This window comes from Symsagittifera roscoffensis, chromosome 3 (assembly GCF_963678635.1).
Source record: "Symsagittifera roscoffensis chromosome 3, txSymRosc1.1, whole genome shotgun sequence".
NCBI classification, from domain to species: Eukaryota; Metazoa; Xenacoelomorpha; order Acoela; family Convolutidae; genus Symsagittifera; species Symsagittifera roscoffensis.
In genome coordinates, this window is record NC_087064.1 from 26,393,629 (window position 1) to 26,409,628 (window position 16,000).

General features: G+C 34.9%; 1 protein-coding gene across 2 annotated transcripts in view; it reads right to left on the reverse strand.

Annotated features, from left to right (window-relative positions):
- The window catches only part of LOC134842901 (uncharacterized), a 70,111-nt gene that overhangs the window by 52,707 nt on the left and 1,404 nt on the right, over positions 1-16,000 (reverse strand). For both annotated transcript variants that reach the window (XM_063859418.1, XM_063859417.1), the window contains exons 2-3: positions 11,563-11,722; positions 10,519-10,744 (exon numbers count right to left, since the gene is read on the reverse strand). In XM_063859418.1, the coding sequence (XP_063715488.1) occupies positions 10,519-10,744; positions 11,563-11,722 (386 nt within the window). The remainder of the gene's footprint in view (positions 1-10,518; positions 10,745-11,562; positions 11,723-16,000) is intronic.

Below are 16,000 nucleotides of genomic sequence, written 5' to 3' on the forward strand. Positions count from 1 at the left end.
AAATCGCGGTTTTCCCTAGCTCCTGTTGATTCCGAGGCGTGGTTAAAAATAAAAGATTAGGCGATCGCTGAGCAAATAGCACAGAAAGTTTGAAGTACAGCTACATATGCAAAAAAAACTGAAAAACGTGTATTTTTTTAAATTGAAAAAACTTTAAATTGAGTAATTTTAATTGCTGGGCTTATAAAATAATAGCTCATATGATTCGTACGCACTGTTTTTACGTAAATGGAACTGGGCGAAAAAATACACCCCATTAGGAGATTTATTGAAAAACTAACTCATAATGAAAGTACTCAATCATCATTTGAATAGAAATAGAGCGATCCTTAAATAAAAAATCAAAAAGATTGAGGCTGTCTTGAAATAACTCATCATTAAGTGCGAAATAAAATATCGCGCATTAGATAACCCAATTTGGCCAAGTTGGCAATTTTTAAACCACCCCAGCTTTGCAAAAAATGATCACTAGTGAAATTTTAGAAATTCGAGCTCAAGACATTAGTACTTTTTGACTGCCTTTGAGAAATCCTGTCAAAACCTGCTAGTTAAACAGTCGAAATTTGTCTAGAGAAAAAACCTCAGAGCTCAAATAATCCGTCACTTTCTTCGAAAGTCGGAACAACAAGTAAAATTATCCAAAGAACAACTTGGGCTAGTAGATACAAAAACGTCTTTTTGAATTTTCTTTTGTGTGAGATAGAAGATTAAAAAAGAAAACATAGCCAAAAGAAAATTGAAAAACAGAAATGAACGCAAGTAAAAAGAAAAAAAACACTGACTTTATTGAAAAATCTCAACTTCCAAATTTCAAAGAAAAAAAGAAATGCCCTTTAAGCTATTTGACTTTCTAGAACGATTCATGTTGGCGCTTTTTGATAACATTATTCCAACTTGAGACAAATGGATCAACAGTTAAAGTTTTTATTCCGCTGGAAATTCAAAAATTAAATTTCACTTTTGAAACTAGAAATCGTTCACGAATTGTCGCGCCATTTGCACGTTCGTACTTGAAGAGTGCAGTTTGCGTAACTTTCAGCATATGGATGTCAATTGAACTCAAAAAGTGTATATACTTAAGTGCATTCGAAAATTAATTTACATGTATGAATGCATATCTGTAGTTATTAGAGCATTTCATGACTTTGTCCTGAAAAAAAAAGCAAAAAAAACAGATATAAAACAGTCTTCTCTGCGTTCATTAATCTTAAGAACAATCTTTTTGTTTATATTTTTACATCGATCTGCAGCAAATGATCAGGTCAACCTTTGAATTATGTTAGCTAATTCCCACCATTTTGCTTTTTTCAGATATTGAAATTTGGATATTCAACATTTTCAATACTTTACAACAAGTTTCGATAATTTATTATAATTAAAATTCCTAAGGGATGTATTATTTAATTTCGAGTAATACAAATCCAAACGCGCGAAAACGAAAACCCAATTGGTTGCTGACATTTTTAAAATGCATATTTCACACAAAAATGGTTGTCAAAAATAATACAAGCTTAGCGGGGAAGTAGTTAACAAGGTACACAAGGGGGCAATTAGTTAAAAAGATTCCGATCTTCATACAAATATCAAAAACTGTATCATAGTCTTCCTAGTTTATTTCAAGTCTGATGGATCTGCTTAAGTTCGAACTTTTCCAGCCAAGTTACTCCTCTTCTCAATTAAGCGAAGCATTAAATGTTGTTGATACCATTTGAATCATTCTCAGCGAGAAACGCTCAAAAATTAAAGTAATAGTTTTTTTTTGAAATTGACTGTGTCTTTTAATTTGACAGAGTTGGGAACACTTTACTGAATGCAGTGACTCCTGGAGTTTTCAGACGTGCAAAAGAGTGTAAAACAGTGGCCTGACCATGAAACTAAACTTTGATACTTTAAGGGAGGGTAGATCGATGAAGGTCTGATCATTTGTTTTAGGTCAATCAATGTGCAAGTTTGGTTTCAATTCTAAGTTGATGGCTTCCAAAATGATTCTTAAAAAAATATTTTGAATACTAACCACCTGAAATTGAGATTAATTTTGTCCACTAGTGTACAAATCTATACTGGGTGATAATAAAAACGCATCATCAAGTTTTTCGCTAAATTGATCCTCAAAAAAAAATTGTCGAAGAAACTGCGAACATTTACAGACTAGCAAGCTTGAAGCAAGTTTGATCACATTTCAGCAACTGCATTACATTTGAATCTTCACTAAATTCGAGTTTCCTTGCAAGCTTGAAAACAAATTATGCCTGAAATAAACCAGGAACATCCAACCAACTTTGAACCACCGAAAAAAGTTATCTTCATGGCTTAGTTTTATTTTGCTTTTCGGCCTTAAAAAGGCAATAATATTCCAGAACTTCCAGAATAAATCAAGGTACTAAACTTAGTTCCCAAAAACGAATTAGATAAAAACACAGGCCATTTTTATTTTAGTTTTGCCCAAAAAACTTTTCTAAAGCTTAATTTCCATCCAATTTGGTAAATTTTGCACATTCTCAATTAATTTACCTACGAAGATATTTTGGAAAATTTTCTGTTGCGTCACCCAGTATAACCATTCTCGATCCCCTTTGTACAAATTTACTTTCTGTTTGGTAAAGCATACCTAGTCGTTGAGAAAACACAAACAAAATCCAGTAGCTTTTTTGCGCTCTTCGAGTATTTGGGAATAAAAGCTCTTCCAGGCGTACACAATTCAGAAAAAACTGCAGAAGATACTAACCTCTGAACGAAAACAAAGCGTATCCGAATAACACTTTTTTCACTGAAATACCGCTTTAATAAACGAATAAATGGCTGGTATTGGTATGAATTGGCTTCTCAATCTTCAGATTTTAGCATTATGCAGGAAACATGTGGCCGCATTGGTAAAAAGTGAATCTAAGATGAAACAAAATGAGGTTTGTTCACTTGTGGGATGTGCAAACATGTGAACAAAGGTAGGCAATATCTAAAAATATGAAATAAACAGACGGCTGTTGTTATTAAACCTGCTGAGAATCGACTAGACGGCTGTAAGCTCTCTTTCAAGTGTGTTTATGTGTATTACAGACGCAGTCGACTGGAAAGATAGAGGAGAGAGGGGGGAATAAATTGAGAAACTGAGAGAAATTTAAGGAACGACAGAAGAGGAAAAACTACTGCAGGGAGACATAGTTACGCTAATATCCTTTGATCTTTTCCGATCGGAAGAGACTTTGAAAGTGGCTTAGTAAAGAGAAGCAACTTAGAAGTTAAGACCATTGCGAACGATTTTTTCAACCCAAAACACCAGCTTCACAAAATGGTATAACCACTTCCACCCTAAGATGTGGGTGTGAAAGTGGGCTAACTTAGGGGTTTCTTCTAAGTACTATACGACATATCAAGTTTGAGGTAGACCCAATTGTCTCGGATAAGTGGAATATTCTATTTGATGTTTGTTACCGTCTGTTGATACCATATAGGTGGACAAAAGAACAGAAGTTATTACGCAAAGACAATTTGTTTTTGGTATTCAGAAGTGATTAATGAAAGCAGGCTCCGCGACTAAATAAGTTGATCATACTTGAGAATGTAATCAGGTTTAATGAGATTTGACTATAAAAAATCTTACAGTTATAAACTTAATATATAATAGGTTTTAAGACCTTCCACAGAACTGTTGGTCTGAATATGATAGCTCTGAAATTCTGTTTAAAATGCTATTCTAAATCACGACTAACAATTGGGATGTGCCAAAAAAAACAAAAGCCAAATAAAAAACTTTTAAGAAACAAGTTTTTTTGCTTCACGCGCTAAATAAAAAAGTTTTTTTGCTTCACGCGAAGTAGTTCACGCGTTAAATAAAAAATTATGAGAATAATTATGAAATTTATGATTCATAATATTCATATCATTCATAACTGTTTTCATTCAGGAAATTGCGGGCAATTGGCTTTAGATCTCAGCAGTTCAAACTAACCAAAAAGTATCCGGTGCTTTGTAGTTATTGAACCAGCAATTTGGGGTCAAAAATTTCACCTGGAAGCCAAGATTGAAAGCCGGGATAATTTGGAGCCAAATTGAACCAGATCTGAAGAGCAATTATGGGCAGGCCCCGGATATTAGTTAAATAACTATTATTCGTAGTTAACTAACTTTTTTAACAAAAAAAGATGGAAGTAACTTTTTGTTGGTTTGTACTTTTATTTTAACTATTTCTAAGAAATAGGTTTCTGCATCGCTTGTAGCAATCTGAATAAGTTTGCTAAAAGGTCGCAGAGGAAATTCGTTTTCTCAGAAATGTGTTCCCGCGCTTTCCGCTAGTTGCCGCTGTGTTTGCTTTTGTTTCTTTAGCTGCGACGTCGAGAGATCTTTTTCAAAATACGCGGATGTTTTGTCTGATACACGACATTCATTGACTGAGACTTCTTTAAAGATGATTTTGTTTTGTTATAGTAACAAATCACTGTGAAACAATGAATTTTAATTAACTTTTTTGTAACTATTTTGATGCTTTTTCCTCAACTATTTAGTTAACTAAAAGCCGTTTTTATTTCAACTTTTATCCGGGGCCTGATTATGGGTCACCAGAAGAGGTGAGTATGAATAAGTATTATAACTATAATAACCAACTATGGGTATAATTTAAAAGTCGGCGTGGAGCAGTTATAGTTTTTAGATCATAGTTGGACCACAAATAAAGTCTAAACTCTTGGGGCTATTTGGGGGAAGTTGTTTTTAAGTAACATAGCGCAAAAGAGAACAACAAAAACCAGACCTCTGCGTGTTGACTTTAGATTAAGGCCAAAACTCTAAAACTTCTGGCGCAAATTGGGCAATTTCATATTGTAAACCAATGTTTTAATTGAAAGACTGTCAGAAATCAGGAGAAAGTGACATGGTTTTCTAACTGTAAACAACCTCACAAAACACTGCCTCACCCAACGTAAAAACCAAACTATAAACAGTAAGAAACTATGATTTGAATTTTCAAAAAGTCATAATGTTACCAATAGTAACTTATCATTGAAGCTGAAATTTTCACTCGGTAAAAGAGTGAGTAAAATGGCTAACAAAACTACTACAATTTTACTGCTGTTTCGGAAATAATCAACACACTGTGAAATTCGAACAAAAACTTGAGAGGTGTTTTTGAAAAAATAACTCCAAATTGAGACGAAAAGAAACGTCTAATTTTGGTTTAAGCAGACATATAGTCGAAAGTAGTTGAGATCAAACAACGTCGATTGAAAGAGTGAGAGGTTTTTATAGATTTTTAATCAATTTTATTCCATTCGTAAAATACCATCAAAAGGTGAGAGACCGAACATTGAATAAGCTTACAACACATCTTAGACAATTCAAACATGCATCTTAGTAAAAATTAAACAGGTGAAGCAATGAATTAAGCCAGCTAATTTTAGATTAAGTTTGTTGTCGTTTTAATCACGCTGCGGTGTGACCACACTGAAAAATATAACAACAAGTATCTGGATATTTGATTCTTGTACTTTAAAGAAAATCAATTTTTGATCAGATGTTTGATTTTGTTAAGAATGTCACATCGAGTTGTTATTGATGTTGACCCACATTAACAAAAATATACATTGTTTAACACACAAGCGATGAAAAAAGCAGTTTTTGATGTTATTAAAATGACATTTTCCGCTTTCCAATAATTTTTACGGCTCTATGGACTTCGCAGAAGACAATATTTGGAGCTAGCAGCTGTTTTGAGCGCTAGCAGCGAGGCAATTGATAAGAATTGTTGATATTACAGGGGCGGATTTAAAAGAGGCGGAACCCCCCCCCCCCTAAGGGAATTAGAATTACACCTCTTCACCAACCAAAGGGTGTCCCTTTGGTATTATTTTATGACTTGCATTTTCGGTCAACCAACCATTTTCGACCAAACAAAAATTTTCTGAAGGCGCCATTATATACAATTTTCGAAGGGGAGCACTTTTTGCCAAACTTTCCAAAAAGTGCCCAAAAACAGCATTTGAAGAATACGGCGAGCCAAAAAACGCAAATTTTTGTTCAAACTTTTTAAAAAGTGCCCAAAAACATTTTTGACTTTATTCAAGCTTAGCCTGCGGCGCAATTTTTTTCGTCAAAATAATAACTTACATTTTTCTAAGTGGAGCGCAATTTTTTTTGTCAAACTTTTCAAATAAAGCCCAAAAACAGCGTTCAGACCTTTTTGTTCAAGCTTTGCTTGCGGCGTATTTTTTTGTTAAAATAGTGTCGTATATTTTTCGAAGGGGAACGCGAGTAAAAAAAACGCATTTTGTTTCAATTTTCAAAAAAAGGCCGAAAAACAGCCATTTTGATCTCTTTGTTCAATCTTTGCTTGCGGTGCATTTTTTTTGTCAAAATGGGCTTTAATACTACGATTTTGGGAGCGCTCGAAAACTCAATTTTATCGAATTTAAAAAAATCAAACTTCCAGATTTTGAATCAAAAGGCCAAAAATGACGCTTTCAAGCATTTTTTGGAAGATTTTGACCAAAAAGTGTTTTTTGGCGGACTATTGGGTGGTGGGAAGTTCGAATCTCCCAAATGTGGAAGTTTCCGTCCTGCGTGATATGGCCCTGGTTGATGTTCTGTTCAGATCATCCTAGAAAAGTCTCAATCTATTCAGTAAAAAATTTGTCATTGAAAGTTTTTCTTTAAGTTCAAAAACTGTTTATTTATTGGCCGTTTTTTCCAGTTTTCTATGAAACAAGATTACGCAGGGCGCACGCATTTGACTGCAAGCATTCTGAAACTCAGTATCAACAAAAAAAGTCAGGTCAGATAACTAAGATAAAATCCAAAGAAATTGCTGACTTTCTTGAGGTAGATAAAGGAACAAATATTCTTAGAAATTATGGGCAAAAAAAGATTTGACCATTTTGCATTATTTGAGGCGCAATATAATCCGTGTTATAAACGCATTAGCAAATTAACAGTTTTAATTTTTTATGAGATGCAAAATATATAAATTTATACTGTAAATAACGCATGGGGGATGAATTAAAGGAAAAACATGATAATACATACACAAATTTTTCAATTTTTATTGATCTGTCAGGAGTTCTATTATAAGTTAACATCTTTATAAGTCAGCCAAATTGGCAAAAACAATTAATCATTTTGAAGCTAGCAAAATTGGCGGAAATGTAGATTTCGGGGATTGCTTCTCTAGGTCCGTTTACACACTCTAACTTAACGGCATCGCAAAGTGGTCCCTTTGGCAATGAACTCAGCCGCGCAATTGAGATTCAGTACTATCGACAATCCCGAAAGGGTTAAGTTGGCGGCAACAGTTTTGTACCGTACCCTGTTACTTGTCCCCTTTTTATGCTGCTCTTCCGGCTGTCTCGCCCACTCTCACCGATCGCAGATGTAGTAATTTAATTCAGATAAATATTGGTCCAAATACAGAAGGCTCTAGGCGCTCCGAATTTAAATTACTACTCTAATCAAAAGGAAAGGGTCTCGATCAATCAACACAATTGCCTAAGTGCATTTCAAATCCAAACTGGCTTAGCTAACAATTCTCTCTTCTCTAGAGAATCTTAAATAACGATTTACACGCCGTAATTCCATGCTAAAACTAATAGTGTCACTAAGGATCACTATTCCTTTGAGGATTTTCGGCTGATCTCTTTAACTTCACGATTCCTGATTCTCTGAACATGGAGAACCAACTAAACTCTAGTTTCGCTATTTGTTCTCTAACTAACTGAGAACCGACTATCCACTAAATTTGTAATAATTGTTTTCTTTTTGACTGACAACCAATTATTCTTTATAGTAGCTCACATTGTTCTCTAACTATTGAGAACCAACCGTTCGTTCTCACAGCACGATTGTTCTGCCTAAGGGTAGGCTATTTGTTATTCTCCATAATGTTTGTCTATTTATGGTTTAGTTATAGCTAGAGTTATGTCGTCCCCACATGTCCTGAAATTTTCTTTGGTACCATTTTGCAAGGTCTTAACTGAATTCTTCCTCTGACGACACTAGTCATAAAATCCAACTTCTTTATAGGTATCTGTAACTAAGTTGTGCAATTTTCAAGTCCAATTTCACCTCCAAATCGAGTTATGTTCAATTAACCAATCTCCCAAGGTTTTAATTTAGTTATCCCATTAACATTCCGACCTGCTGGGGGTAGGGAAAGATCCTTTCTATGGGTCGCTATTTCATTTCCAGCATCTAAAACTCCGAAGAGTTGGGTTGGGGAACACGCCACTTTCCGGTGTTAATCCCAGTGTTTTTATGCAACTTTAGTCCTAATCACACAAAGGTTGCTTAAAAGTCACTCCGGAGTCACCCGGGGTAATCTTCCACATTCAGGTTTAGAGTCCCATCGGGGTCCTACCCACAAATTTTAATCCATATCCCGTTCAAACTTCCCAAGTTATATATTTATGATGTCGATTATTACTTTTCCTGGGAAAAAGCTATTAGTACCGGAAGGAGCTGCCGAAGAAGTTTCACTCACAAGCGGTCTTTTTTCGAGGATGAGTTGTAGGGCCTATTGCCGCCGTTAAATCAATATGCGCTCGCTCATTATTTTGCGTAATTTGCCTATTTCTGGTTTCAGGGGTATTTTTCCAAAGTGCTAATAACTTCTGGTCCTACTGCTCACTTTATACTACATGATGTATCTCGTCACTATCTATGATATCTCAAAATTTTAGCTCCCTGAGTTCAGTGGGATCTGAGAAATGACTCCCGGAAGTCGGAATGGGGACTATTTGCATAGGTTATAGCACCGGAAGCAGGGGCCCGGGGTGTCTGGGGTCCTAAATTAAAGCTTCCCTCGACTAGGCCTAAAACATACTATATTTCGGTTCCATTCCAACTGTTGATTGCCGAGTTCTAATAGGGCCATTTGCACTTCCGTTATCACATGGGTCCGGGGGTCCAAGGGGTCTGGATTTCTGCATGCCCGGGTCAAATCATCTCTACTATCCGTCCTATGAGTTCCATAAAACTAGCCCCAGTAGTTTCCATTTGGGAGAGGCTATCACAATTAGTACCTTTGTTTGTTTTGGTCGATTTTGCAACTTGACCAATTGTCTACTTCATTTACTCAACTATGTTGACTAAATTATCCTTATAACGTGTATCCACTGTTAAATTGTACGCTTTAATCAATTTCAATTCCTCTAAGCCATGAAAATTGAAACTTAAAAGAAAATAGTCGTTTATCACCGGGCTCTATTAGCGGGTGATTGTAAGCCCCTTCCCGACCCAACCCATCCTCAACGGAAAGCATTTAAGCGTAACGGCCCATACACCTTGACTGATAACACTCCTTACTCAGGAAAGGAAAAATAGTCCTTCATGAGATGAATACCCTTCCTACCCTTGTTCAAATTCATGGGGACAATCCTAAACACCGGGTGGGATGGACGAAATTAGAGCAAGCTGCCGCCTCAGAATACCATGCGGAATCTTTGCGCGGGCACTGCATAAGCGTGTGCCTCAGTTGCGAGGAATGCCAAAAGCAGCGGGCGGTTTCAATAAGTCACGGTCCTATGAAGCATCTTAGCTTAGAGACCCGCCGTCAGTTATGCGTTCGGTTGGGTTTGACCATGGGCAGAACCCTCCTCCACACCGAGGACTTCGGAACAATGAATCCCGCTACGCACGACCCGATTAGGGTCGAGTGTGTACCCGCCCTAAGTCGAGTTGTTTTCTGGACTGCTTAAAATATCTGCTGGTCGTATTGATTCGTCAATACCGAGCTACGTACCACTCATTAGCTTTCATTACACTGCATGCTCACTGCATGCACTTCATCTCAAGGTAAAACGCTCAATCGAATTCTAAATTTGGCAAAAAATGTTAGGATCACCGATCCAACAGTCTTCTCTTCTAGTCTATTATTGTCCCCAATAATGCTAATAATAAAGTTCAAATTTTTGCCCTTTTTACTAGCTAAAATAACCCTATCCAACACATTAACAGGAAAACTGGCGGATATTTAAATAGTTTAGAATTTTTTTTGGCCGGATCTTTTTAAATCAAATATAGAATTCAATTTAGATATGTTATTGTGCGCTGTAATGTTCCCTTGTCTGAAAATTAAATGAGAAATCTAGAGATCGATTTTGAAACACCATTAAAAATGTTCAACAGATTTTTCCGTTTACAATGATTTAAAGTGAAAAAGTAAAGAAAAAACTTTATTTAGTTTGTTTTATACAATTCTTTTCACTGTTTTTATCAAAAATTTTTATGACTTTTTCTAGTAAAAGGAGAACAAATTAATTGAAAAAATGATAGAGTGATGGTTCAAAGAGCACAAGAAAAAAATTGAGGGAGGTCAGCCTTCAATCATTTTTCTTCCAACATCGTCTAATATAATTCTAAAAACGGAAAAGTTCTTACCTGAGACAACTTTTCAAAAAAATTATTTGAATCCCAACCGCGATCACGATGATTTTACATAAGAACTTTGTACGGAACAAAAACCAACAAAAACTTTTATTTAAAAATGTTAATGTTTTCTCGGATGGAAAATTTGTAAAAAGTCAATATGTTTCTAACCGTTCTAAACTGTCGTTCTCTTCTTGGACGGTATCAGAAGTCGCCTTAGTGGCCCTTTGGCTCAAACTATTTCTAGATGCCCTCGTCGACGGCGAAGCATGGTCCGATTCGCTGGAAGAAGTAGCCGTCATCAGCAGTGCGTGTTGTCGAGCGAGTCCTTCCGAACTCAGTCGGACCCGTTCAAGCTTACACGTACACAATGGTCCACCACAACCTCTGTTAACACCTGTTATTCAAATCATTAATCTATACTTTGAGATTTGAACATTAAAACTTATGCAATCTCAATTTTCTAGCAGCCAATAAAATATTTTATCGCTTCAAGGTTGATTTTTAAAAATAAAATAAGCGTAAGTTTTTCATGGAACACAATAATACGTACAAGGAGCATTTTGGAATGGCTTGTGTACGGTACGAGAGCTTGTAGCCCCAACTCTGTGACAGCGGGGCTTGGGGTAACGCTCCTTCCCTTCAGGAATTTGACCCCTTGCCCTAACCAAAAGTTTCCACTTTGGCACTATTTCAGAACACCCTAAATTTAATGAAAAAGCGTTTTTGGCACCAATATTCACTAACTGTGATTGGGGAGCGCGCACCAAAAAAACGAGATTTTTTGGCAACACTTTCCAAATCGCCTAAAAACGTCTTTTTGAGCTGTTTTTTCAACAACTTGCATGCGGCGTAGAAAGATTGGTCAAAATAGATTCTTTATCGCAATTTGCTTAGATTTTTTCCCTCGAGAAAATCTTGACCCGCTCTTGATTACAATGAAATCCATATTCGGTCGTTTCTTGTTTTTCCGATTTGACAAATTAACTAAGCAAATGGTTTTTTTTTGGTGATAAAAAGGCAAAAGTCTTGTTGCCACTTGATAATTCATCTTTTCCTAGTGAGTTCTTTCTTCACAAAATAACAGCTCAAAAATGATCTTTTTCCAAATTATGCATTGAAACTTTTTGATTTTTTTTTTGAATAATTATTTGAGATTTTTTCTTCTAATAAATTTCTCATTTGTCATCTGAGGAAGAAGAATAAAAAACTGACCTCCGTTGGTCGTTCGTGCGAATAGGGGTGACTCGGGACAGCTGTTTGGCCATGTCTCCAGAGACGAGCAGCTGAGAATGTCGTCGCACTGGCCTCCTCCTCCGGACCCCGAGTAGAGATAGAGAGGCTCCGACTGGATTTCTTCTTCTAACTTCGAATGCTTAAAACCAATCACGCTACAAGTATGGTATAGAACAGTCCCCAATCTCTCAAGGGTTTCATTTAGAAGAATTATAGACTGCAAAATATCAGGAAATCGATAAATAAAATCACTACTTTCAAATTTTTGACAGTAGAGTGTGTATTTGATTGGTGTGAGTTATCAAAAAAAAATCGGGCTATCACAAAGTTATGAAGGACCAATTAGCATACTTGTATCGGAACCGCAACGCACTTCATTCACATTTAATCAACTTCATCCCTTGAAACTGCTTTCCTCGTAAATTATAAAATCAAAGGTCAAATTACATAAAATTTGTTATCTTTGTGAGCAAATATGTTTTTAACCTTATATTTCTTCGTGGCCAAAATTTGACATCAAAAGTTTTTCAAAATTCATTGAGCGAGCGAGTAAGAAAATTTGATAATTTTCTGGAGAGGCACATTGTAAAAATTTTGAATTTTGAGAGTTTTACAGACGAAGTTTTTAAATGACAACTTTTCTCTAGCGGAGTAAAACCAAGATGCATTACTAATTTGGCGCTAATTCCCTTTTCAATTTGTCTGGGCGGTAACACAACAAAACAAAAATACTGCGCTTTTTTGCTGTCGTTCTAATTAATAAACTATGACAATGGCTTTGTAGAATCACAGAACGAGGACAAAGCGTTACATCGATAAAAGGAATGAATCACACATCTTTGAAGATGTGTGAATTTTTTAAACATGACTTTAATTTCGACCCCAATTTATTCGATTATGTGGAACGCATTGTAGCAAATGAACATAATGTTCAATCAAAGACTGCTGTTTAGAAAACCGGTCAGAAAATTTGACCCGCTTTTGATCTATAGTTTTGTTATTTTATTCAGCTCAAAAAGCGGAAAACTAATTTGGTTGCTATAATTGAGGATAACCTCAAGAAATATGAAGTTAGAAGACGTTAATAGAAAATTTGATAGATTGTTATTGAATTCAGTCAAGTAGTTTGACGGAAGTAAGAAGATTTAACCGGCAAGCATTTGAGCGGCTGTTTATTTTGTTCACCAGCGGGTCATTCTGCTCCAAACAGTTGGATCAGATTGGGTTTTAATGGGCGGAGTTGAAAAGAGAAAACAAATTAGCAGACATCAGTTTGTCAATCAGATGTCCAGTCACAAACTGGCGTTTCAGAAAAGTACCCGGGTAGTGTTAACTCAAAACAAAAACGAGCGAAACTTCTTCCCAATTGCCTTTCTGATATATTGAGCTATGTATATAAAGTTGTAGATAAATTGAAAAGATTCTTGATCAAACAAGAATGGCCGGTTGCTTTTCAGGTAGCAAAGAAAAATCCGACAAGCAATGAAAATCAAAAAACACTAAAAAACATATGGAAAAAAAGCAACGCTTTTTGAACTTTTTGTTTATTTTTTTTGTGAAAGACCAAAAAATTAAGTAAAAACTGCAGAAATTAAAATTTTGTTTTGTTTTTGGAATCCCAAATTACTGCTAAAAAATGAATATAAAACAATGTTTGAGTTTTCCTTCCTCGAGGAGTCAAAATTGTTAAGAAAAAGAGTGCCATATTTACTTCCCTTCTTTCGATTTTTTAGTTATTGCTGTACACGTAAAATGGAATCACTCTGCCTAAAATGTTTTCACATTTAATATTGAGAAAAAAAAAGTAAATGGTCACTGTGAAAAGATTCGAAAATGTTTCGAAAAATGTATCTTAAGAAAAAAGAAAAAAAAGATTCATATGTTTTATTAAACATGCCGGATTAGTTGGCCAAAAAACTTGAACTACGTTTCATATGAACCAAGTGAAAACTGAATTTGAAACAATTTGATAATAGTTTCCAACAGTTTGATAAAAAACATGCTACTTTTATTGAGCCACCGAGGATGAAAAAGAACCTGGAGATTAGAGATTTCAGTTCCAACTGAGTACCGAAAAATAGAAGAGTTTTCAAAAACTGAATTTCAAATTTCTCAGAATGGAGCTGAATGAGCCAAAATTTTCAAAAGAAGCTGATTGAGCCCAATTTGTAGCAAACTGGGTCCAAACTTTCGTCCCAGTGTTTCCAATATAAGGTTGAGTGAGCTCAATTTTTCAGAAAGTGGCCAAGTGATCCTAATTTTTTGCCAATTGGGCACAATCAGTTTCTTTTTTTAGAAAGAGCAAAACAAACAGTATCAACAAGGATTGGTAAAATAGAGGGAGCACAGAGGGTTTTGAATAATTTGATTTGAGAGTCTTTTATTTCTTGATAACTAGGAGAATAACCGTACAAAATTTGAACGCATCGAGACCCTTTTTTTTAAAAAAAATTTTATGCAAAAGTTTCAAACCGGGGTTTTAGTTATGACACCGTCTGTTAGTGAAAAAAAATTCAGATTAATTGCTGTCATGATAACTTTTATAATTTTTATGCTCAAGTTTGGTTTTGAATTAAAACCTCAATACGGTCATATCCGTAGTCGTTCGGTGATTGGCACGACGAGTTGAAAACAATTAAATAATCTTGCTTACAATGATTGATGATATGCCTTATCACTCATCATTGTCAGCAGCAATATTTAATGGTTGTCAACTGAACGTGCCAGCCACCTAATTTCTACAAAAATAATTGTGCTGAGGTTTTATTTTAAACAACAGAAAAGATATAAGAACATATAGGTGACAAAAGCATTATACCTGTTGGTCTGTTTGCCCAATTTGCGTCATTATAATTAGAGCCAAATATTTTGAATGAGTAAAACGAGCCAGTGGGTCTTATGAAGGAAGCTTTTGCTTTTAAAAAGTGAAAAATAGTTTTACTCGAAGTAAACTAGTTTTGGATGCTTCCTTGAGCATTGTTTTGTAAGGAATGAAAAGTTTTATAAAATAATCAAAAAAAATTGTTGGGCACAAAAACAATTAGGAAAAATTTTCTCTTTGGTATGCGCTTTTAAGCGACAAGCGTTGCCGATATTTGAATATCTACGCGTTTCTCGGATATCTACGGGTATATCTACGCGTTTACAATCTACGCATTTATAATGTTCTTTCATTTCACTAAGTGTATGTTTTTCTCATCAAACCACGCAATTTTTAAACATGTTTGATAGGAAATGTGCTACAAGCTGATCAACTAGCTTTTTTGTATCATCAATCTAAATTGCCAATCAGTGTTTTTTACTGAAAAAAGACGAATAGGGTAAAACCGAAACTTTTATCTTGAAACTTTTTTTGCGATCATAACCCAGGTTGTCCATGCAAGAAAAATGCCTGTCCTAACATTTTATATTTGGAGTTTCAGTTTTGCATAGAGGAAAATTGTATGTCAAGAATGTTTTCAATCAAACTTTTTTTTCGAAATTTTTCTTAAATTGTTTAAAAACTAAAAACAAACAAATTGGAGCAACTTTGGCATCAAAAGTTTTTTTTTTGAACTAAACAATATTTATTATACAATTTCATATCTGAAAATTATATGATATGCGCTTTTCCTTGGAAAATAAACTAATTTGGGGCAAAATTGTTTTTAATAAGGAAAAACGCATATCATATACTTTTCATATATGAAATTGTATAATAAGCATTGTTTTGTTCAAAAAATTTTTTTGATGCCAATTTTGCTCCAATTTGTTTTTTTTTTAGTTTTAAAATAACTTAAGATAATTTTCGAAAAAAAAACGTTTGATTGAAAACATTCATGACATACAGTTTTCTTCGATGGAAATATGAAACTCCTAATATAAAGTATAATGATAGGCAATTTTCTTGCATGGACCACCCGGGTTATGATCGCAAAAGAAATTTCAAGAGAAAAGTTTCGGTTTTACCCTATTCGTCTTTTTTTTCAGTAAAATACACTGATTGGCAATTTAGATTGATGATACAAAAATAAAGTAAAATATCAATAGCTAGTTGATCAGCTCGTAGCACATTTCCCTTCAAAAACGTATATTCAAGCACAGAAGCAACTTTGCAATCAAAAAAGACAGAAACAAACCAAATTTGGGGTGAAATTTTCTGATGACTTTTTCGATTCCAAAGTTGCTTCTGTGCTTGAATATACATTTTAGGTAGAAAAGCAACTGCTTGCAAATTTTGAATTTTCGTGTCTATAACGTATTTCTGGTTGACTTTTTTACCAAAAGTTCTAAGACCCACAAAAAAGCGTTTTTTATGCACACAATTTTTTTTTCTTTTCAAGTGCTAAGATAATCATAATTTTTTTTAAAGAAAGCAGGCTTTTTTCTAAAAGACCGAAAGTTTCAAACTAAAAATTTTCGAGCCATATACAAAAAA